The sequence below is a fragment of the Balaenoptera musculus genome, chromosome 18 (assembly GCF_009873245.2).
Source record: "Balaenoptera musculus isolate JJ_BM4_2016_0621 chromosome 18, mBalMus1.pri.v3, whole genome shotgun sequence".
Taxonomy (NCBI): Eukaryota; Metazoa; Chordata; class Mammalia; order Artiodactyla; family Balaenopteridae; genus Balaenoptera; species Balaenoptera musculus.
The window spans coordinates 18784519-18809321 of NC_045802.1; the positions used below are offsets into that span (position 1 = coordinate 18784519).

Sequence of the window (24803 nt, forward strand, 5' to 3'; positions counted from 1 at the left end):
AGTAAGAGGAAGAATAGTTAGAAATTTGGGATTTGCTTTGTTAGGGTTAAAAACCTCTTGTGAATGTGTAAGTCATGTCTGTGGGGGCTTGAGAACAAAGTTGGAGAAATGCTATACATGCATATGTACCCAAAGAAAATTTTTTTGTTTCCTACACTGAAAAGTTCTTTAAAAAAAACTCAGCTTGTCTTATTCTAACATTTCCTTTCGTTTTTATAGTGATATCCTTTCCAAACAACTTTCAAAAATATTATCTCATTTCCCTTCTCTAACCAGGCACTGTTGGAAGGTATGTTTTATTCTTTCTAGGAACTAAAATCTTACTTGCTTTACATAACTTTAAAAAAGAATATCTTACCTTCAGATCCTTTTTTTCCCCTGTAACTTTAGACTGCACTGTCCCCCCACCCACTAGTTTTTAATAAATTGAAATGAAACCTTCTCAGAGAGCTTTACTCATTTCTAGGGAAATAAAGGTACCCAAGAGTCTGAAGAAGAATGTAATGAAGGAAGAGTTCCTTTTATATGTAGATTCCAACCTGCAGAGTACAAATAATGGATCCCAGTCATAAAAGAAACCAAGGAGGAAAAGCTAAATCACAGGACAGAAAAGCAACAAATTTCACTGGTATCATTATACATATTTCAGAAAAACAGAATGAAGAGCATGGAGGTTACAGCAAATCAGATTACAGCCACTCTGCTCTTTCTACGGAAGGAGGAGGGGTGAGGACCAAACAACAAAGTAGTGGTGAAGGCTGGTGAAGGTAGGGGAAGGAAGGTGAGAGGTGGGGAAGGAAAGAAAAAAGAGAATGTAGGAAAAAGGAGGATGCAAGAGGGTAAGTACCAAACAGTGGTAAGGAAAGGGTGAAGAGAGAAGAGGGAGAAGGGAGGGAGGAGGGGGAGAGGATAAAGGCAGGAGGGGAGGGAGGAGGCGGCAAAGGAGGAGAGGTAATAGGAGGATAAGGGAGAAGACAGGAGGAAAGTGAAAAGGGCTGGAAGGGAGGGAGTGAAGGGGAGGGGAAGGAAAGGGGTGGAAGAATGGGAGGAGGAAAGGAAAGAAAGAAGAGGCAGGTAGTAGAAGGAAGAAAGTAGGGAAAAGACTCAGGTGGTTAAGAGGAAGTAAGGAGTGATGTGTATGTGGGCAGACTACCAAATTATACTATATATGACTGTAAAATAACTTTGCAACAATACTTTTCCTATCCAAAACAAGCCCACCAAATACATGAAGTTGTTCAGAATATTATCTTAAAATAGCTAATACTAACTTACTACGTGCCAGGCCTTTTATGTACTTTTTTCCTCCTCATAATCATTCTATTAGGTAAATATTATTACTCCCATTTTCCAGATGTAGGAATTGAAGCAGAAAGGTTAATACAGCCCAAGTGGTAGAACTAGGATTCAAAACCAAGGAGTTTCATTTCTGAGGATATATCTCTACTACGTATTTAGTAAACACTAAAATATGCAATTTGGCAACTGATATAATTTGAGCCTTAAGAACTATGCTCTGATGCTTCTAAGGAAAATTAAGGCCTTCTTTATCATCATATCCTTGAAAATCAAGACAGAAGGAAGAACATAATTTTTCTACATCTAAGCAACATTACCTATAAATTCACTAAATAAAACTTGTGAGGTGCTTTATACCTCTAGGCAAGAAAGGCTTCATCCGAAATTCGCCTTTTAATTTCTATACACTGGACTCAAGAGAAAATGACAGCAGTTTTAAAGTAATCCTGGTTTACTTCTATTAGCTAATTTATATAAAACTTTCTGAATCCTGAGAGCTGGCTTAGATACTATTCAGAACATGTGAAATTTAGCTGAGAACCAGAAAGAGAATTCACTGAAAATCACATCTGTAATCTTAATAAAGGAAATTATTTTGTTGAGCTTCTACTATATATGCCAGAGACTGTGGTTCTTCGCGTATGTGGTCAAATTTAATTCCTACTTCAAGTCATCAGAACAAGTTTTTGTTTGTTTGATTTTTAGCCTTCAGGGTAAAAAATAAGTTATTACTGATTACATTTAAAGTTGTAAAACTACATAACTGCTTTGGGTTGCTCTTCTTTTACTAAAAATATGAATACATAAATACTAAGTAGTTATAATTCAAACCATTTTATACTTTGAAAGCTGCTAAAATCTTTTATAACTTAGTACAAAATTCTACTTTACTCTTTAATTATATTAAAGTGTGATACTGAAAAGAGAACAAAACAAACCCAATCTAAAATAGACCAGCAGTAAATCCATTAGTAGCTGCAGTCCAGGAATAATGATTAACTCATATCCCTATGAAGTAATCATTTCACTTTAGCAAGTGAATTTTCTTACCCTGAGACAGAAATGGTACAAGGTTAGATTAAAAAAAAAAAAGACAATTCATGTATATCGTTATTTAATATCTAAAATACTGGTGTGAAGTAACATGCAACACTGAACACATAAAACTCCCACTGTATAAACATAATAAATACAAGTATTCATGTTCAGAACTACAATATTTACAGCACCACTTCTGTTGCTCTTCCTGTATATAGCAGCGAAACTCTAACATCCTGCATACTTAATGATGCAAAAGTTTGATTACCTCCTTAGTTCCAACAATACTTTTTAATTTAGTAACTACTAAACCCCGATTAAGGACAGTGAGGGAGATTTTGTCCCAATGAAGGAGCTACATCTGTTACTGACTGTACCATTAAATGCACATCTGGCAGGAGAGTGGCTATATCTGTACAACTGTAGATACACCTAGTAACTCCTTAATAATCTATATAATTTGAGCAAAATCTACCCCAAATCACACAGCTATTGATTTTTAAGGGCATATTTCCTTTTCCAAAATCGTGCATAAGAGTAAACAACTCTATTCACCAATTATCTTAAGAAATTTGAGAAGCCTCAATTTCTTAAAAAGTGGCATCAATGATTTAATAAAGATGATATTTCATCTAGTATAATTTAAACTCTTTTAAATTTTTTCTTTATTAGTATACATTCACATTTTTAAAAAAACAAAACAATAAATTTGTCTGGGTTTAAATTCTTAAAATGCATCGGGCTGCTGACGTGCCACACATTCCCTTTTTAAGCAAGCTTTCACAATGGCTTCCAAATAATCTGATGCCAATTTACAGATTTTAGTTGTAAAAAGAAAAGCCTAGTAAAGAAAAGGCTCTGGAATATAAAATATACTCTGTGGAATATAAAATCAGCTCAACCCTAAGTAAAGTCTAATCTTTTTATAACTACATGGCCACAATTTAAAATATTTTTACAGCGACAGACCTGGCATCTATTGAAAAAACACATGGCATGACTTTAGATTAATACGATACTTTCTACATTTTAAAATAAAAGCAGAATGTTTAAAATCAGTCAGCAAATCTTACCACTCATTTTGTTTTTACAGTAGCAGCAGAGAAGAAAATCCAACAAGGAAACAGCGTAGTACACGTTAACAGCTTTAATTGGAGAACGGCGGCGGCTTTCTGTTTTTTTTTTTTTTTTGCGAAGCTGTGAGAGGAAAAGATCCTTTGACCGAGTCACGTGATGCCTATCACGTGACCCGCAGTGACCCGCGGAAAGAGGGAAAAAAACAACCAAGCGTTCCTGCCGGCAGTGTTTGGGATACAGTAAATGATTAATTGATTTCTACTGATTCTGCCTTCGATTTGACCATTTTCGGACTCCCTTATGAACAAACTCAAAAGCTCATCAAAATATACATGGAGAAATAGATATTTGATGTAAAACAAGTCTCTTTGTTCTTACCTTCCTCTGATAACATAATGAGCACTATCTACTAATTCAAGTTTTATTACCCAGCCGGCTGCTTTTCATTTATAAATTTTAGAATACATGTAACACTAATTTACAAGATTCGCTCTGAAATGTCCTTGTGTAACTTGACCCACTCTCCATACTCAACCCGTAAGGAATGCCCACAGTATACAAAAAAATTGTCTGTAAAACACAGGCTTGATCAACGTGTTCCTCTAACATGGGGTTTTTATTTCAGGCTGGCATTTAACCTCTCAAGCTAATAAAGGCTACCACTTTTATTGCTGGTTTTACTTCCTTTTTTTCTGATTTTTTTGTTGTTGTTATTGTTTTTAAAGATTTAACCCGGACATTAATACAGATACTTGGTGGATGGCATTCTCACTCATATCCAAGAAATCTGAAAAGACAGGTCATGACTGGGGCTTAGAGCACTGTATTCAAGCATGTGTGGAGACCAGGAAAGAGACTACAGATGTTCAGTTACAAAAGAGGGGAATAAGACTGTGAGAACTTTTGGGGGTCTTTTCATTACTTTATGGTGCTATGCAGTTAAGGAAATTTATTAACAGCTAATACGCATATACAGGTAATGATAATGATTGTGATTTGTAACAAGTTGCACAGTGGAAAGAAAATGGATTTTGGTATCAAAAGATGTAAGTTTTAATAACAGCTTCAATATTTATTAGCAAGGCAATTTACTGCTCTTCTGTGAGTCTGTTTCCTTCTGTAAAAAGGTTTAAATAATCAACCTCATAGCACTGCTGTGAGAATCAAATTAGATAAATTTAAAGTACCAAATACACTGATTGGCAGTACTCAATAAATGATAGTTATTATTATAAGTATGATCACTATATGTTTTAAAAAATAATAATGCTATAGTGCAGAGTATGTACAGGACACTATCCAGTGTTTTACATGTGTTAACTCACTTAATCCTCACAATAATTGAAGTAGGCATCATTTATAGGTTAAGGAAATTGAAGCAGAATGCAATTTAGTAACTTGCCGAGGGCACACAATGAGGCAAAGCCAGGATACTCTAACAATAAGGCAATATTTTAAAAATATGTAAACGATGTTCAAAGACTCAGTCTTCCAAAAAGGTGGAAAAGAACTGGCAAGGGATAACCTGGAGCAATAGGTTTCAATAAATACTGGGTTGGCCAAAATGTGCCTTCGGTTTTTAAGTAAAAATAAAAGACACATTTTTCATTTTCACCATGAACTTTATTGAACAACATATTCACCCTTTTGTTCCACTACCTTCTGCCATTTTCAGGCAACTTCATAATTCCATCTTCCCAAAACTTTTTATTTTTTTGAGCAAAGAACTGTTCCAGGTGCCTTTTACAGTCTCCCAGGGAATTTTTTCCATTAAGAGAATTTTGTAAAGACCGAAATAAATGGAAATCCGAAGGTGCAATGTCTGGTGAATACGGTGGATGAGTCAGAACTTCCCAGCCAAGCTGTAACAGTTTTTGCCTGGTCATCAAAGAAACGTGCGGTCTTGCGTTATCCTGATGGAAGATGATGCATTTTCTGTTGACTAATTCTGGAGGCTTTTCGTCGAGTGCTGCTTTCAGTTGGTCTAATTGGGAGCAGTACTTCTTGGAATTAATCGTTTGATTTTCTGGAAGAAACTCTAGAGGACTCCCTTCCAATACCACCACGTACACAACATCACCTTCTTTGGATGAAGACCGGCCTCTGGTGTGGTTGGTGGTGGTTCATTTCACTTGCCCCACGATCTCTTCCGTTCCACATTATTGTACTGTGTCCACTTTTCATCGCCCATTAACAATTTGTTTTAAAAACAGAACGTTTTCATTACGTTTAAGTAGAGAATTGCATGCGGAAATATCGTCAAGAAGGTTTTTTTCTGCTTAACTTACGTGGAACCTAAACATCAAGGCGATTAACATAACCAAGCTGGTGCAAATGATTTTCAACGCTTGATTTGGATATTTTGAGTATGTCAGCTATCTCCTGCGTGGTACAATGCTGACTGTTCTCAATGAATGTCTCGATTTGATCGCTATCAACTTCAACTGGTCTACCCGACCATGGAGCATCGTCCAGCGAGAAATCTCCAGCACGAAACTTCTCAGACTACTTTTGACACGTTCGATCAGTTACAGCACCTTCTCCATACACTGCACAAATCTTTTTCTTGCGTTGCAGTTGCGTTTTTACCTCTCTTGAAATAATAAAGCATAATATACCAAAAACGTTGCTTTTTTTCTTCCATCTTCAATATTAAAATGGCTACACAAAAGTTCACCAGTTTTGACAGGCTATTTTTTTCTTTTTTTGTGGCTGCGTTGGGTCTTGGTTGCTGCATGCGGGCTTTCTCTAGTTGTGGTGAGTGGGGGCTACTCTGTTGTGGTGCGCGGGCTGCTCACTGCGGTGGCTTCTCTTGTTGCGGAGCACAGGCTCTAGGCATGTGGGCGTCAGTAGTTGTGGCATGCAGGCTCAGTAGTTGTGGCTCGTGGGCTCTAGAGCGCAGGCTCAGCAGTTGTGGCACACGGGCTTAGTTGCTTCACGACATGTGGGATCTTCCCGGACCAAGGCTCGAACCCGTGTCCCCTGCATTGGCAGGCAGATTCTTAACCACTGCTCCACCAGGGAAGTCCCTTGATAAGCCTTTTTTTAAATGCATGCTGATATGACAGCTGTCACATACAATCTAACAAAATTGTTTTGAATGAAATTAAAGACAACTAAGTGCTACTAGAGCCATCTTATGGAAAAAACTGAATGAACTTTTGGCCAACCCAATACATGCCAGACACTCCAGAGGAGATAAGACACTAAGGCAGCGGTCCCCAACCTTTTTGGCACCAGGGACTGGTTTCGTGGAAGACAGTTCTTCCTCGGACAGGGTGGAGGGTGGGGAGGGGAGGGGGATGGTTCAGGCGGTAATGTGAGCAATGGGGAGTGATGGGGAGCGGCAGATGAAGCTCTGCTCTTGCCAGCCACTCGCCTCCTGCTGTGCGGCCCAGCGGGGGTGGGGGTGGGGCTGGGGCCCCGTGCACTAAAGGATCATTCTCACCAGTGGGGAAGGGAAATTGTTACCTTCTAAGTTCCTACTAAAAGGCAAGGCTACCCTGAAGAGCATGACTTAATAGCGAAGAGTCTCCTGGTCTCAACAGTATCTCCTCATAAATGTTGGATTCAGGCTCCCAGTAAATCCAATCATGCCTCTGATCTTCAGCCCCTAAACAAAAAGCAAGCCCCGGCAGCCCACTTCCTCATTTTGGCTCATGTTCTCACACGGCTGTGTTTCCATTTGTTGACTCTTTAACTGATGATCTCCTTCTCAATTCTTTCCACTGTGCTCACTAGAACCTTTTCTCTAGTATAAATTCCCCTATATCCTCAACCTTTTCACAGCACACCTGTTCATGTGCTTTCTTTAAATGAAACCTGGTTTTCCCCAGGACAGTTTTTCCAGCAGCCACTGGGAGCAGAGGCTTCCCATTCTCCCCTGCGGCAGTCTCCAGACCCCGCAAGGCTGCTTCCATTACCACTGTCCTTCCTGTTTGATGCTTAACTTTCTTCTTACTTGAGATCATGCCATAGGAACATACCACCCTCTACCCCTTCTCACTGCTGTCATGCTCAGTCCTCATTTCTTGAGAACTTTGGCACCATGTTCACAGTGTTTTTCCCAGCTCTTGCCCATCAGCACAATGACTTTCATGTCCAAGGAAACCTAACTTCAACTTTTCCTGAACTCTCCTCTTCCATTCTGTTTTTAGTAACCCATGTTCAAAGACATATCTTGGAACTTATCACTTAGAATTCCACTATTTCATCTTTGAAATCTTAAACTTTCATGTTTCAGTCTCTGGCCACTATATCTGTCTTTCATCTCTCCAGTTCTCTTTCTTCTACAACATTTGGTCTTCCTCATAATGATCTCCCGTTTCTCCTGATCCACCACTGTCTTCATGGCCTGATCTTTTTTCCCATTCATATCTTCCTTTTACTTCCCCTTCACTAAAAATCCCCAATTTTAGTCAATCAAATAAGTATCTTCTCATAGACCTGAACTGTAGAAATCAAATGGTACTCAGACTGGCATGTTTATAAATTTAGTTATATCCAACCTTAACTCAGCCATCAGCATTGCTCAGGAATCCTTTCAGGAAGTTATCCCTGGTTAAGAACCTATATCCTGTTTTCTACAGTGATTATCAGAGATCTTCACCACTCTCTAAGGACCTTCCTCAACCCAACCTCAACTACATATCTCAGCATGAAACTGAACTTTTTTTTTTTTTTAAAGTTTAATTTTTATTTATTTATTTATTTATGGCTGTGTTGGGTCTTCGTTTCTGCGTGAGGGCTTTCTCTAGTTGCGGCAAGTGGGGGCCACTCTTCATCACGGTGCGCAGGCCTCTCATTATCGCGGCCTCTCTTGTTGCGGAGCACAGGCTCCAGACGCGCAGGCTCAGTAATTGTGGCTCACGGGCCTAGTTGCTCCGCGGCATGTGGGATCCTCCCAGACCGGGGCTTGAACCCGTGTCCCCTGCATCGGCAGGCAGACTCTCCCACTGCGCCACCAGGGAAGCCCCGAAACTGAACTCTTTGTTCATGTTATTGAAATGTTATTTACAAACTTTTCTCACCTCTTCTATTTTCAGAAGAATCACTGTCCCTTCACATTAGGTCAAAGCTATCTCTCCACTTCTACTCTTGATCTGATCTCCATTTCCTACTGGGGTCTTTACTTTATTGGTCTGTCGTCAGTACCCTCTTAACAAGACTTAGCTCTATACCCTTACTATCCTCAACTATCCCCACAGTTGCCACAGAGTTCTATTGCCCAGGATTAGTGACAGGGTCCATACTTTCAAGGACCTTTCAGTTATAATAAGAAAAATATAAGTTAAAAGTATTTTATATTTCCTAAAGACCTTGTTAATTCAAGAATGTGCATCAAACACTTTTCCCATAGAAATAAAGTGAGAGGATGCACTGAGAATATCACAATTACAGGAAAACATTATGCAGTGATGAGTATTCATTTTCCCTTTCTACCTGATTATATGACAATTTTAACAAACTTAAAATGCTCCTGCTTTTTATTCCCTCAACACTGTCTCAAATATTTTGCAGAGGGCTCTCTTAAATTAGGAGCATGACATGTCAGCAATTGTATGGACTTCTTGATAACATTTTAATGCATTAACTATTAGCATTCCTGAAATACTGATTTTCAGGTAGGCTTGTCAGTGTAGCACTATACTTGGGTGATGCTGTTTATAAGCACTTATTGGGTACCAGGCACTGGTCTAAGTGCTTTACAGATATTAACTCATCTAATCTGAATAATATCCCTGTGAAGTAGTATGACTATTATTTCCATATTATAGGTGAGGAAACTAAGATACAAAGAGGTTAAGTAACTTGCAAAGTCTCACAGCTAGTAAGCCAGCAATAGAATTAGGTGGTCTAGCTCTGTAACCCATGCTTTTCAACATGACATTACTCTGCTTCTGTTGTTTAGGATATAACAAATATTAAAAATTATAAAATGAATGAGAAAAATTGCAGCACAATAATACTAAAATTCACTTGAAGATAAACCACAAACAGAAAAGCAATGAACATTTGGATGGAAGATCCCACACAATACACCCCAAATATCTGTTAGTTACATATAATGGTAACAAAGCAAAATGTACCTAAATGTATCTCACTGAAATTGTTGAGAAGAAAAATCCTAAAAATTTCTACTAAGTGAGGGATATCATATGGAAAATAGTCAGTGAATTACTTAATAACCAAACCTGTTCCAAAAGATAATTTAAGGAAATTTAAGAGACAAACACAGCATCATAAACAAAAGCTAAAAAAACCCCTAAAAAACCAACCGACCAACCAAACAAAAAGACCTCAAAACAAAATAGATGACAAACTGACGAAAAGGGAAAATTAACATAGGGAAAATTAAGATAGAAAAAATAATATAAATAAGGAGTGAGGCTGGTATTATGTATGCCCTTTCTAGAGTTGGGCCATAAAACCTTTCTGGTTTGTATGAGCTGAAATGTGATTGAGATATCAAGGACCACACTGTCAAGCTAGTCCTCATTTTCTGCAGATCAAGTACATCTCAAACTGCATGGCCCCAGTGATTTGGCTTGAAAAAAACTAGAGCAGGTATAAAGTAATGCTGACTTTGGTCATAAATGAAATTTAGTAAAGCATCAATAAATGTAAAACTTTTAAGCAATGTATCCTCAAAAATTACTACTAGTTGCAAAATGAATAGCTAAATAGCTAAATAGCAAGCCAGCTATATCAGCTGACTTGTAGAAAGGGATTATTATCTATGAAGCAAATGAGAAGCTGGAAGAGTTGACTATGATTTTATAAAATTCCTTCTGGCAATAAATAAGATTAGTTGTTTATTAAGGCTGCTCTTAGACTGTAATAGTAAGTCTGGGTCATTTGCATGTCAGAAAATTTAAGAGGCAGACTCATTCACCTTAGCAAAAAGTGGTTTCAAATCATATAAAATGTAAATTTAAAAGAGTGGGGGGACTTCCCTGGTGGCACAGTGGTTAAGAATCCGCCTGCCAATGCACGGGACAAAGGTTCGAGCCCTGGTCCGGGAAGATTCCACATGCCACGGAGCAAATAAGCCCATGTGCCACAACTACTGAGCCTGCGCTCTAGAGCCCGTGAGCCACAACTACTGAGCCTGCATGCCTAGAGCTGGTGCTCCACAACAAGAGAAGCCACCGCAATGAGAAGTCTGCACACCGCAAAGAAGAGTAGCCCCTGCTCGCCACAACTAGAGAGAGCCCGTGCACAGCAACAAAGACCCAACGCACCTAAAAATAAATAAATAAATAAATTTATTTAAAAAAAAAAGAGTGGGGATGTGAAATATGTCCCTCTTCTACTCCTCTACAAATACATATCTAATCCTCCAAAAGACTGACTCTGACGATGACAGTGACGCTGATTCTTGTGGCAGTATTAAGGTACAGGTTCTGAAAAAGCATCTAAAGAACATGTGTTAATAAGCTCATGCAGCTTAGACCATAACTGATGCATGTCCATAGTGTCAAGCGACCAAGAAAAGGTTAATGAAGTCTGCAACTAATCAAGTGCTCTATGGGAGGGAGTATATTACAGGGGAGTGGCTGACAGCAGTATAGGCAAATAACCTCAGGAAGATAAGGGGAGCAAAGGATTGGAATCTATAACTTTATCTTGGACACAGATCAAACCTTGTTTATATTAAGTCTATTTGCTTGCCCATGTTTTTCCTCTTTAGCCTTTCAGGAGCCTTAGTCACCTTGCAGGTTGAGCCACACCACAGCATTTTCTTTCTCTAAAGTTTCCCTCTTTACTTGTATTAAACTAAAGTATCAATCAACTTGACAGAAGTTTTACTCTATATTATGCATGCCAATAGGAAGCAAATGTGAGGATCATCCTAAGACCAGATACGGTTTGAATTGACTGGGGTGTGAAGGTGGCCGGAGGTTAGAAGCCTAGATACTAGCCAGGGTATGGTCAATTCAGACATCTGTGTTCTAATGTAGTATTTCCCAAGTATTTGTATTTATATGCCAATAAAATTTCAAAACAAATTCTGGGGACTCATTAAGGTAACCAACTTTTTATGAGACCAAGTAATGACATTAAAAGGAAAAAAGGTGGAAAGGAAGGACAGAAGGAAGGAAGTCTATCCTATATTATCACATAATTTCATTAAGGTGCTCAAAACAGTAGAAGGGATTTAACTTCAGAATTTAAAAAAGTCTTTAAGTTAAATAAATTTAGCTTAATGACTACTACATTATCCTTATTTCTGCATTTCCTAGACTGATGAAACTTCCCCAAATCTATGAACAAGAATATGGGAATAACTCTCAGTAGTAAGAAAAGTAAGAATTTGTCCTCAAGGCTGACTAGCTCTGGTGATGGAAGAGGGAGAAAACAGAGCAGAGGTAGGGTAATCATATTATCATCATCCAATCTAGGACACTTCTGAAAATGAAAGAGGTAGCTTAAAAACTCATTAAAATTATATAATTTGGAATTATTCTTTATTGATTGACAAATTGCTTTTATTTTACTGAGGAACATGAAAAAGAGTTATATTAAAAATATTAAAATATAAAATGCTTTATTAAAACACATATGCAAGTACACTAAAGAGCATTTTACAGGTTTTTTTAAATTGAACATCTGAATATTAAAGAGTAGTATAAGAAGAACAATTATTCTTAGTACATATCTATGTATCTTAATCAATTTGTTAGCTATATCTGTCTCTAATTCCATATCACTGGTATTTAACTGAAAATTTTCCTTTTTTCAATGTAGTCTTATTTTTAATTTTTTCATAAAACTGCCTGTAACTGTTGTATTTTACGGTTAATAAATTTGAAGCTATTGATACCTTCAATTGACTCTTTTCTATAATATTTAAGACTATAATGTTTATATTAAGAAAATACTATGATTCTGAGGGCGATGTTTGGTAAGCTGGGAACAAATTCTGCTAAGTGGAGGTTATTCTCAGTTCTGTTTTTTTTCTTATTGAACTGTGTAAATATTTCAGTCCAAATATTTTCACTGGTACTACAATACCTTCAAATATTTTTACAAACAAAATTCACTGAGTTCTCTTTATTTATGATTCTTTTGAATGTTTCACCAAATTTAGGGGTTTTTTTTTTTTTAGCTTATTTTTGCTGAAAGGGTTTACTGCAAAATAAAAAAGCACTGCCAATAATAAATAGTTACAGGTTTATATAATAAATGACAAAACTATTCAGACTATTTTTTATATATTCTGAGGCAGAGATATTTAGATTTTATTTCCTACATATTATTTGTCATTCATCTAACCTATATGCGCCCACTTGTCCAAGTGGTGGCCTGGTGACACCAAGTGGCCATCAGGGGCATTAGCGTTACATACTTCAGCCACCACCACCAAGAGACTGCAAGGAGTTAGCTCTCCTTAGCCCTCCTTTATCTACAAGTACTTTGCTCTACTGCTAAGTACTTTAACTGTTATCCTTGACTTGCTTCTGCCAGGGGTCAGGGAAAGAGAAATGGTTTATTCCGGTCGCCTTTAAGTTTAATCACAGGTTAAAGTAAAAACAAGAGATGGACAAACTGCTTGTTTAGATGAGATCATGGCAGAAGCTGGAAATACAAAATGATGGCTGATCATATACATTAGAGCTTATTTTAATGGAACTACTAATTATACCGTTAAAAAATGAAACGTCTGAAACAAATGTTAAACCGGTTAGATACCAAGATGACAGGCATAAACTGGGACTGTCCTAGACAAAATGGGACATGAGGTCACCCTATTAACAGGGGATGCTTATTTGTTAAGGCTACAAAATGCCTGGCAACATTTATTCACATGAGGCTGGCAATTAGCACAGGCCTTGAGTCTAGGTATTTAACGAGCTGGTGATCATAATTTGGGAATAGAATGAGGCAGGAAGTTACAGAAGAAAGAGAAAAGATCAAGGTAATTATTATTCACTGCTTTAGGGGCCTATCTTTTCCTTGAAAATTTATTATTCATTTTTAAGGCTGGATAAAGTAGACTTTAAATCAGGGGCCTAAGTATGATTCAGAATTACGGGTAACTTCATTTATCTGTGTACAGGTAATTGAAAATTTTTATAATTAGATCTGTAAGCATATAGGTATATCAGTGATAAGCACACGAAGTAGAAAAAGGTTGAAGAATGACTATCACATTATGGTTAGAATCTACCTCTAGCACTAAATCAAACTGTATATTGATAGAAAACTTAAAGTAGGAGATGTGTTTACCAAGCACCTGCTTCTAAACAAGAGTTATTTTTAGTGTACTTGTTTAGAAAGCTACAAAGGCTATGATATTAATGTGCATGGATGCAGCAGGTTGTGAACATTACTATTTTTAGTATCAGTCTAATGTGAACAATGATGAATCATTCTTTGTTATTCTAGTAGGAAACAGTGCTTGGGATTTACTGCAGCACATGAAGTTAACTACATCTCAGTAACTGTACACCCACACACTGACATCATACAGGCAGTGATATGGATCAATGATGCAAATCCTGTCAGGATCAAACATTCAGCCCACAGCAGTTAAAAAAAAAGTGCCTGCATGACAGGGCAGACCAGTCATCCAACATGTACAGACTGCGTTAAATCAGTACTGCTGATGTTGAAAAGGGTTGTGTTAGGTCCTTTTTATATAATAGCTAAACTTTTAAATTTTAATTATAGATTTCCCACATACAGACTCTATATTTATCTTTAAGCTTCCTCACAGCTTCTGTGGTTTAAGGTCTGGACCTATTAAAACATGTCTTAAGGCTCCACCAGCCACATGAGTTATCTGGAAAATAGCCTCTGTAGCCAGGCTATCTATCTATCTAATCTATCTATCTATCTCTCTATTTATCTATCTGTCTACCTACCTATCTACCTACCTACCTATCTATCTATCTATCTATCTATCTATCCATCTATCTATCTATCTATTTAGGCTGAGTTGGGCCTTCGTTGCTGCACACCGGCTTTCTCTAGTGGTGGTGAGCGGGGGCTACTCTTCGTTGTGGTGCGTGGGCTTCTCATTGTGGTGGCTTCTCTTGTTGTGGAGCACAGACTCTAGGCGTGCGGGCTTCAGTAGTTGTGGCACGCGGGCTCAGTAGTTGTGACTCGCGGGCTGTGGCACGCGGGCTCAGTAGTCGTGGTGCACTGGCTTAGTTGCTCCGCGGCACGTGGGATCTTCCTGGACCAGGGCTCAGAGCCATGTCCCCCGCACTGGCAGGCAGATTCTTAACCACTGCGCCACCAGGGAAGTCCCTGTAGCCAGGTTCTTATAGACAAATCTTTTGAAGAACATGCCTTCAAAATCTTTTGAAGCATTTTATATAACATGTTGTGCTTGACAAATAACATTCAGAGTTAGACTTGGAGCACTACACTGTGGCCTCACAATTCACTGCTACCTCAGAGTCTTCTTCCCACTGTCACCTTCTTCTTTGAGCTTTTACTGTTTTTAGTTTTATTGGCATCAAAATATTAATTTTTTATGGTTACAGATATATTGGAAAAGATGGCTTATTATGAGTAACCATGTATAAGGTTTCAAAATATCTTCTCCTCGAACTACATGTACCCACTGGAATTAGAGATTTCCTTTCCTGTAACAGGAACATAACCTATCCCTGGAGGCTTGCCACAGAACATTCACATCCTGTTGCAGGTTCTTCTGAAAAGAAACTGGGTCTCTACACTTAAAGCATCACCCTTCCTTCTAGTTTCTTATGTTCTCCTCAACGACTATCACTTCCCAGGAGAAATGGAAAGCTGAAAGGAGATGAGAGCTGGAGGTGTTTCATTCTATCACTGATGTTCTGACATAATCAGACTAACATGAAAACATGCCTTTCCCATGCTCTCAGGCACCTGCTTTCATGTTGTTTCCTCAACTAGTGGTGTTTCTTATGAGAGCTTGAAAAAAAAAGAAGGAAAGGTAAGGGTTCTCCCTCATCCTAAGGTTGGTTAGTTTTTTTTAACTGTTAATCATCTGAAAGAAATATTTGGAACACATAAAAATTACTGAGACAGTTGTCTTCATAGTTCTTTTTGAGGGGTAATCTTTAAATCTAGATTTTCCATAGTAGAAACCAAATGCTATTTCACAGTTGAAAATATTTCCGTACTTGCCCACTGCACATCAACTGTCATCATGAGAAGACTGAACTGTAAGGTCTTATTTTTCTCTATCATGATTTATATATTTTGATCATCTGCTATTAGCTTCTATTTTACTCTAATCATTTCATTTCAGCCTTCTCAGGGCAAGTCTCTATCAGCTAACACAGTCTTAAATGGAAAAAAGAAGATTAAAAACTCACTGTGCTGATGGCATGCTGAAGACTTCAAAGAGTTAGGAAAAAACTCCACAAAAGATAGGAACAGAGACCTTGTCTCCCTCTCATTCTCTTCAAAGGTTCAAACATTACCAGACTGGGAAGTAGAATCTTATTTTATTTTATTTTTAAAAATTTATTTATTTTTATTTTTGGCTGCATTGGGTCTTTGTTGCTGTGCGCGGGCTTTCTCTAGTTGCGGCGAGCGGGGGCTACTCTTCGTTGCGGTGCGCGGGCTTCTCATTGGGTGGCTTCTCTTGTTGCAGAGCTCAGCTCTAGGCGCGTGGGCTTCAGTAGTTGTGGCACTCGGGTTCAGTAGTTGTGGCTCGTGGGCTCTAGAGCACAAGCTCAGTACTTGTGGCACACGGGCTTAGTTGCTCCACGGCATGTGGGATCTTCCCAGAGCAGGGCTCAAACCCGTGTCCCCTGCACTGGCAGGCGGATTATTAACCACTGTGCCACCAGGGAAGCCCTAGAATCTTATTTATGTAGGTAACTTATGATGAGATTAAGCAGAGAAATGTAGGAGACAGGGCTTTTCCTAAGCTCTTTGCTTGTGGCTACTAAACATTTTGGAAAATATTTAGATTGCAGGTTTGAGGCCTTAATTTTCAACCCTGACTCCCAGCTATAGTTCTCCTCCCCAAAGCAACCATTCTTTGTTTTGTATAAATCTTAACAGAGGTATTTGATGCATACAAAAGCAATTACGTGTATATTCTTTAAAAAATACAAATGATAGTATACTATACACACACTGTTCTGCACCTTAATAATACAGCTTAGCGATCTTTCCATGTTGGTACATGCACACGCTGCTTCAATCTCTTAAGGGCTGCACAGTACTCTGCTGTAACAATATACCATAATTTATTTAACTATTCCCCTATTGATAGATATTCAAGTTATTTTCAACCTCTTGCTATTACAAACAATGGTGCAATGAATATCTTTGTACAAACATAATTTCATAGATGTGTCAGTATGTCAGCAGGATAAATTACTAGAAGTGAAATTGCTATATCAAAGAGAATTTGTATTTTGGAAATCACCAAATCTGAGTTTGTATTTATATTCTCATCAACACACCCTCACCAGCATTTATCAAACTTTTTGATATTTGCCAATCTAAAAGGTGAAAATAGTGTCTCAATGTAGTTCAGTTTGCATTTTCTTATGAGTAAGGTTGAATATTCATATTAAGTGTTTAACAGCCATTTATTTTTCCTTTTCTGTGATCTGCCTGTTCCTAGCCCCTGCCTATTTTTCCACTGGATTTGCAATACTCTTTATACATTTAAGAAGTCAGCTCTTTCTGATAAGCTGCAAATATTTCTATTTCTTCGTCTTTTACCTTTCTTTACGTTGTTCCTCTCCTCCCTGCTCCTTTCCCAAGATTATAGTATACATATTCTTGGATGCTAAGGGATAGATTAGGGTGGCACTGGGGATGAGTATCAAAATGTTAGAAGTTGAAAGCTAAAACTCAAGAGTTTGCTCAAGGACAGTGTTTCTGAAAATACGTTTTATAAGATCTGGTTTCATGAGGTGTCTCTAAAAAATGATTCTATGGTCAAAAGAATGTAGAACATGCTGCAAACAACAAACACTTTCTTGAAAACTCGTGATGAATATTAGCATGTTAAAGGCATTGGTTAAGTCTACAGCAAACAAATTTCTTTCATCTTCTTTGTAACAGCTCAAACTTATTGGTCTTTTTTCCTCCTATAATACCTATCAACAATCCTACAGTACCTGTTATACTGCTCTAGTCTTAAAAGGAATAGATAAAAGAAACTTCTATGTTTCTCTGTATGTTATCTTATCCATTCTTCTTTTATGAATCCCTTAAATGTTACATGTCTCTCATGCCTGCAACTTCAAACTCTTTTTCTTCTTACTTTGCACACTTTTCTTGAAGAACACATTCAAACTCATTGCTTCAAATTACATATTGACAACTTCACTATTTCCATTCTGTGATGGTTAATTTTATGTGTCAACTTGACTGGGTTAAGAGATGCCCAGAGAGCTGGTAAAACATTATTTCTGTGTCTGTGAGGGTGTTCCCAGAAGAGATTAGCATTTGAACTGGTGAACGTAGTAAAGCAGAGGGCCCTGCCCAGTGTGGGTGGACATCATCCAGACCTTTGAAGACCTGAATAAAACAAAAAGGAAGAGGAAGGGCAAATTCGCTCTCTCTGCTTGAGTTGAGACATGTCTTCTTCAGCCCCTGGACTTCAACAGTCCTAGCTGTGGACTTTCAGACTCAGATCGGGACTATCATCAGCCCACCAATTCTCAGGCCTTTGGATTCTAACTCAATTACACCAACTTTCTGGGTTCTCCAGCTTCTAGTCAACAAACTGTGGGACTTCCTGGAGAACCCTAATACACATTCCAAGCCTCTCTTATGAGAAAGAGCTATAAAACCAAAAAGCATTTTGAACCTAACATGCTCAGAAATAAATTAATCATTTCCATCCTTCTACCCAAACCAATTCTTTCTTTTTTCTTCTATATTTTGAGGCAAAGAGAAAGAAACTGTCATTTATCTTTATGTTCAACTGACTTGTGAAATCTGTAAATCATTCTAGTCTCTTCTTACCCTCTGAATTGAGCCCCCAGGTCTTATCCTTACTACTTTTTTTGGGGGGGTTATTTTCCTGTTTAAAATCAATACTTCAGTGGCTCCCTGTTCCTTTCAGAATAACACCTGAACTCTTTAGCATGCAATATAAAGGTATTTGTAACACAGCCTATGTTTCCATTTTTAGTCTCATTTTCTGATACTCCTCAATGTATTCTGTTCTCCAATCTATTTCTTTAATCATACCTTTTCAGTCTCCTCTAACTTCTCTGTGTACGTGCTAATCCTTCTGCTTCTAAGACATTTTCTCAATTATTTTTCCTCTTAGTTAACTTCTATTTCTTAAAGCATCACCTTTTCCTGCACAGTTCAACAACTATTCCAAGCTGGGTAAGGTATGTCTCCTCTGGCCTCCCACATATGTCTGGGCATACCTAATTCCATCATAGCACCTATTACCCTCTTCTGTTTTAACTGTGGTTTACTTGCCTGTCTCCCTGACTGTGCTGTGAGGCAGGGTCTAAGTCTTTCAAATGGCTGTCAAGAATGAGCTGTCCTTCAGAATAGAAGAGATTTGGGCAAATTCTCTTTCCAGGAAAAGAGCATGCATGCACTTAGTTACTGTGTTTTCTGTGTTCTGGCAAGCCCTCGAGCATGGGAGATTGAGTACAAGAGGGTGAGAAATCCCAACATATTAAGACTAAAAATAATGTTAAAATATTGAAATATGATCTTTCATTGTAATGATAAAGGAATTTTCCAAAAACGTTGAGGGATTATATAATAAAATGAAGCAGAAGAGGATATCAAAGACAAGAGAACTTTGCTGATCCGTAAAAAAAGGAAACAGGATTCGATTAAAGTTTACCCTCTAACAGTGAATCAACATCCTCAAATAATGTTATTGCACAGATTTTGAGATCAGAAACCTATGTTAAAATTGACTCTGGCAGAGAGTAACTTAACCTTTGGAGCCTTAGAGAAATTAGTACATACTTGCAAGGAAATCTTCTACCACCACCCTTATTATGTTGTTGCCTGACTCTTAAGGTTAATGGCAGCATGTTTGGATGTGCCTTAATATAATACCATAACCACAGTCAGGGGCAAAGTCATACTTTTATAAATATAAGGAGGGTCTTTATTAGATATGAAATTATGCCTAGTGTTAGTTGCTGTGACACAGGAAAATGAGAATTGTGAAAGAATGATTTTTCCATCCCTTTATATCTAGGTAGGTACTAAAAATCACATTTAACATGTTGCCATATAAAGAAAGGAACCAGAGGGTGGGAGGGAGGGAGATGCAAGAGGGAAGAGAAATGGGAACATATTGTATATGTATAACTGATTCACTTTGTTATAAAGCAGAAGCTAACACACCATTGTAAGGCAATTATACTTCAATAAAGATGTTTTTAAAAAAAAAAAAAAAGAAAGGAACCAGAAAAGATCTTTTCTTTTTCCTGGGACAATCTCTGCAGATAGGTATAAGCGTATGTAACTCAGGTTATGTAATTAATTCATAGTAGTCTCTTTATGACTTTATATAAATGTTCACTGAAGATCCTAGCCTTGCCTTATCCCAGCTATGCTTCCGGGAAAAAACCAGAAAGGTTTATGCCCAGGTTAGACTGCTTAATTAGCACTTCCCTGAGTCCAAAATTGTGGCTGCAGTTACTACAAGGCTTAAATAAGGTAAATCTCTGTATCAGTAATTCAGATGCTCTTCTCACCAAGAGATCCTTCTAGTGAAGCTAACTTTAGAGAGTGTGGTTTTTATTTTTAATAAGGAAAGTGATGTTTCTATATACTCTTACATAGGGTTAAGAAAATGAATGCAAAGCACAAAACAGGTTTGTAGTAAATACTGGTTCCTTTCCTAGCATCCCTTCACAGAATGATTCGGTTAAATAGAGAGGATCCAAACAAACACATCTTCTTTCAAAAATACAGCCTAGGGCTCCCCTGGTGGCGCAGTGGTTGAGAATCTGCCTGCTAATGCAGGGGACACGGGTTTGAGCCCTGGTCTGGGAAGATCCCACATGCTGCGGAGCAACTAGGCCCGTGAGCCACAACTACTGAGCCTGTGCGTCTGCAGCCTGTGCTCCGCAACAAGAGAGGCCGCGACAGTGAGAGGCCCGCGCACCGCGATGAAGAGTGGCCCCCGCTTGCCACAACTAGAGAAAGCCCTCGCACAGAAACGAAGACCCAACACAGCCAAAAATAAATTAATTAATTAAAAAAAAATATATATATATAGCCTACCTTATACTGGTACTTTTTTGGGGTCGACGAAATCCTCAACATCTAAGGTTTATTGCCCTGGGTTCTACCTGTCCTTTTGAATGTCAGAATTCTTTAAGCCATTTCTAAATTATGGTATCAAATTTACAAATTTCTTTTTTTCCACCCCCTTGATTTCAAAAATTGTCAGACTATTATAAGCTTGGTATGTCCCTTTTTTTTTAGTTTTTACTAGTTAAAAAATCCACTTATCTGCACCAAAATACATTGTATGGTCCACCATTTTCCTTAATAAGCTCAGGGTCTCAGCTTTTAAAAAACGAAACTATAAATTTTATAAAATAAAATTGGGACTAAATTTAGAAGGAATTAAAACATTTATATGGCTATTTAAGCAATTAATATTTGTCAAAATTATCAAATTATACAGAAAATATAAAGAAGAAAAAAGACTACTGTAATCCTACCAAATAGGGGCAGGCACTTGAAAGAAATGTGCTCAAATTATTTTTGATGCATATATATTCATTAAAAATAATATTTTTCCTTATTACAAAAGAACTAATTCTGTTGATATCCTTAGTAATGTATAATCACATAAACAGCCTTCAAGATTCAAGTCCTGATTAAATAAAACTACTAATTAATAATCTTTTTAATCTTCCATTTTGGGGAGGTAAAAAGTAAAAAACAGAGCTTATCCTTTGAGTATCCTCTAGGAAGTATCTCCTAGTCCCTGGACTGGTTTGGATGTTCCTGCTAGAGCTTCTATAGCACCCTTCCTGTTCTCTTCAATCACAGCCCTTTTCTTACTTTACTAAATACTTTTGACTGTCTTCCCTATGAGATTGTAAACCTCGTGGAGAGCAGGGATAGGGTCTACCTTACTCATCAGTAAATCTCCAGAGTTTTGGAATAGTGACTGTACATATCAAGTTCATAATAATTTGCTAAATAAAAGAATGGGTTTTAAAAGAAACCTCATATTCTAATCTAGACTCAGCAATTTATTCAACTCAATCTTCTAAATAATCTACACTATAGTACCATATAATCAGTATTAATGCTTATAATGATTTAGGGCACTGGCAGATTCTGAATTATTTTCAGTACATTCTGTTTACTAAGGCTAAATATACGTGTTTATTTTGTAAACATTTTCAGTAATATGATTTGGAAAAAGCTTTTCTCGTTTTCAGTTAATCAGAAAGGTATTTTAACAAAAACACCCTGCCCCAGGTCAGCGTTTAAAGCATACACCTTATGCCATAATTATTAACTCTAATAATATCATCTTTGGCAAAAATATCTTAAAGCCAACTGATGAAGGTTTCTTCCCCAAAAGATGAGAAGGCAGAATCAAAAGATACTAACCCTCCCTTTGACCCTCCCCCATCTTTTTAGGGTAATAAAAATTAAGATCTTTCTCAAGTATAAATGGGGAAAGAACCTTTTCAAATTCTAATACTTAGTGTTTTTACTATAAAATCTGGTATTGTTTACTCCTTAAAATTCTTATGGTAGACTCTCTCTTCAAAGAAGAGGATTAGTATATTAAACATGCTTTGAGATGTGCTCTGAGGAAAAATGACATTTTGCAATTAAAAGCAAAAGAGATTTTTTTTTTTTGCCCTAGCATCGTGTAGTACAACGTATATAAGACTAAGTGGTACTTTTTGATAGCGTTGGTCTTAGGGTTCAGAGATGAATTTATGAGTAAAGTTCTTGGTCTACAGTAATTTGGTTTCAGATCTTTAGAAATAAGACACTCCCATTTCTAGAATACAATTTTGAATGACTTGCAGTAAGTATATGAAAATATTTCAGAAAAAAGTATGTGGTTGAGAGGAACTAACTATTGTTAAGCTATGAGTAGAGTGCCACCTTAGGTACTTTATGTTTGAGAAGTAGCTATGAAGTGTGGACTCTGCAACCAGACTACCAGAGCTCAGATCCCAGCTCAGCCACTCAGTAACTGGTAACTCCGGGCAAGTTATTAACCTATGTCTCAGTTTCCTTGTCCATAAAATGAAGATAATAATAGCTATCTCACAGGATTGATGGGAGAATTAAATAGATTAATTATATGCAGAATGTTTACAAAAGTTAACTGGTGCAGTAATTATTCAATAACCATTAGATAGTATCATACATGCTAATTAAATTACAGAGTCACTTTCTGCCTCTTTTCCCATTACTTGAGGCTCTATAACGCATTGGTCTTGCAATTAGAAATGAATAAGTGCTGAAATAAAGACAATTCGATTGCTTATTCCTAAAATAAGTCAATAAACATTTAGAGTTTCTATAAATGCAAGGGGAAGGTCCAGGTGCTATAGGGAGGGAAAGGAGATCTAGCACCGAAGAATATAATATGGTTTTGTACCATCATCACTTGAGAAAGGTTGATGTGGGTCCAGACACCTGCATGTTTCAACTTCCCAGTTGATTCTGAAATCCCTTGGTGTAGTGATAAAAACTATCTTTACAGTCAGAAAGACCTTCGAGTCCCAGATCTTCCAATAACTAGCTCTGAGACTTTTATGAACCTTAGGTTTCTCACTCTTCTAAGGTTTAAATAAGATTAACTGCACACAGCACAATCCTGGCAGATAATGAACACTCAATTACATTATTAGTGGTGGACTCTAAAACAGAAAAAAAAAGATAAAAACCAAAAAATAACATATGCCAAGTTAGAGATATAGGCCAGACGAGCACAAAAGGAAATTGAGGAACACTTTTTAACCCTGGGGTGGTCAGAAAGAGAATCTCAAGAGGTGGAACTAATTAGTATTGGGTTTTGAAGAACTGCAAAAATTTAGAAAGCTCTCTCGTGTGTGTGCACATGTGCATGCACGTGTGTGTGCACACTCTTGTGTGATTTTTCAGTGAAGGAGCAATGTGAACAAAGATATGAGAGGGGTCTCTGTAAGAAATATTTAGAGACTAGAGTATCTACTAATCCTGGAATATTTGGAGTGGAAGTTTCCTGAAATAAAAACTAGAAAGAAAGATTGGAATGAGGTGATGGAGTGCCTAGAAAATGAGCCTAAGAGTTCTATGCTATATGAAATGAAAGAAGGCAAGGCTTTTCAGTTAGTTCTTAGCATGACTTCCTAAAAAGTCATGTTTTAGGAAGGCCAATCTTGTAGTTACAGAAATAAATATGGAAAAGTGACAGACTTCTGTAAAGAAATTTGAATCCTAATCAATGTGGGACTAATGTGCTTAAAAGGCCATAAAACTACTCAATTAGGTGTAATACATGCTCACACAGACTTCTGTGACAAGTTTTAATCAAATCTAGTTAGAAAGTATAGCTCTCTAATGTGGAAACTTCCCCAATTTATACAGCTAGTTAAGAGTGATTTGATAAATTACAGTATCATTAGCCTTGGTTTCCTCACTTAAGAAGTTGCTCATACAGACAGTTCTCAATTTACTAGAAAGTGAATTGGCAAGATGGATATTTAGAACCCAGTTACCTGACTCTCTCAACTTTATAAATGGTAGTAAGGCTCTGCTATAAATAAAAACTCACAAAATAAATACTGACACGGTCTAAAACAGCGGTCCCCAACCTTTCTGGCACCAGGGACCGGTTTCGTGGAAGACAATTCTTCCACAGATGGGGGGTGGGGGGATGGTTCAGGCGGTAATGCGAGCGATGCGGAGCGGCAGATGAAGCTTCACTCGCTCGCCCTCTGCTCACCTCCTGCTGTGCGGCCCAGTTCCTAACAGGCTGCGGACTGGTACCGGTCTGCAGCCTGGGGGTTGGGAACCCCGGGTCTAAAAAGTAGTTAAAATATTGTGCATATGCAATGACAACAAAAGTGGAAGGACCTTCTTCTATTAATTTTTGTGAAATATATCAGAACGTATCAAACACTTAAGAATACCTAATATACTTAATCCATTATATGTATATGTATGGATATATGTATACATATTTGACATGGCCTCCTTTGGGCTGAGCTCACTGACTAAACTCCAAATGACAAAAATCTCAAGAGGGGGCTTCCCTGGTGGCGCAGTGGTTGAGAATCTGCCTGCCAATGCAGGGGACGCGGGTTCGAGCCCTGGTCTGGGAAGATCTCACATGCCGCGGAGCAACTGGGCCCGTGAGCCACAATTACTGAGCCTGCGCGTCTGGAGCCTGTGCTCCGCAACAAGACAGGCCGCGATGGTGAGAGGCCCGTGCACCGCGATGAAGAGTG

At 37.8% G+C, this 24803-nt stretch overlaps 1 protein-coding gene across 6 annotated transcripts in view; it reads right to left on the reverse strand.

Annotated features, from left to right (window-relative positions):
• FNDC3A (fibronectin type III domain containing 3A) overlaps positions 1–24803 on the reverse strand; it is a 189972-nt gene that overhangs the window by 67867 nt on the left and 97302 nt on the right. Inside the window, exon 1 of one of the 6 annotated variants that reach the window (XM_036831427.1) lies at positions 3411–3527. The exons of the other annotated variants lie outside the window; for them this stretch is intronic. Within the exon in view, the coding sequence (XP_036687322.1) occupies positions 3411–3417 (7 nt within the window). The 5' untranslated portion in view covers positions 3418–3527. Of the gene's footprint in view, positions 1–3410; positions 3528–24803 lie in introns of those variants that run through there. 6 annotated transcript variants of the gene reach the window in all.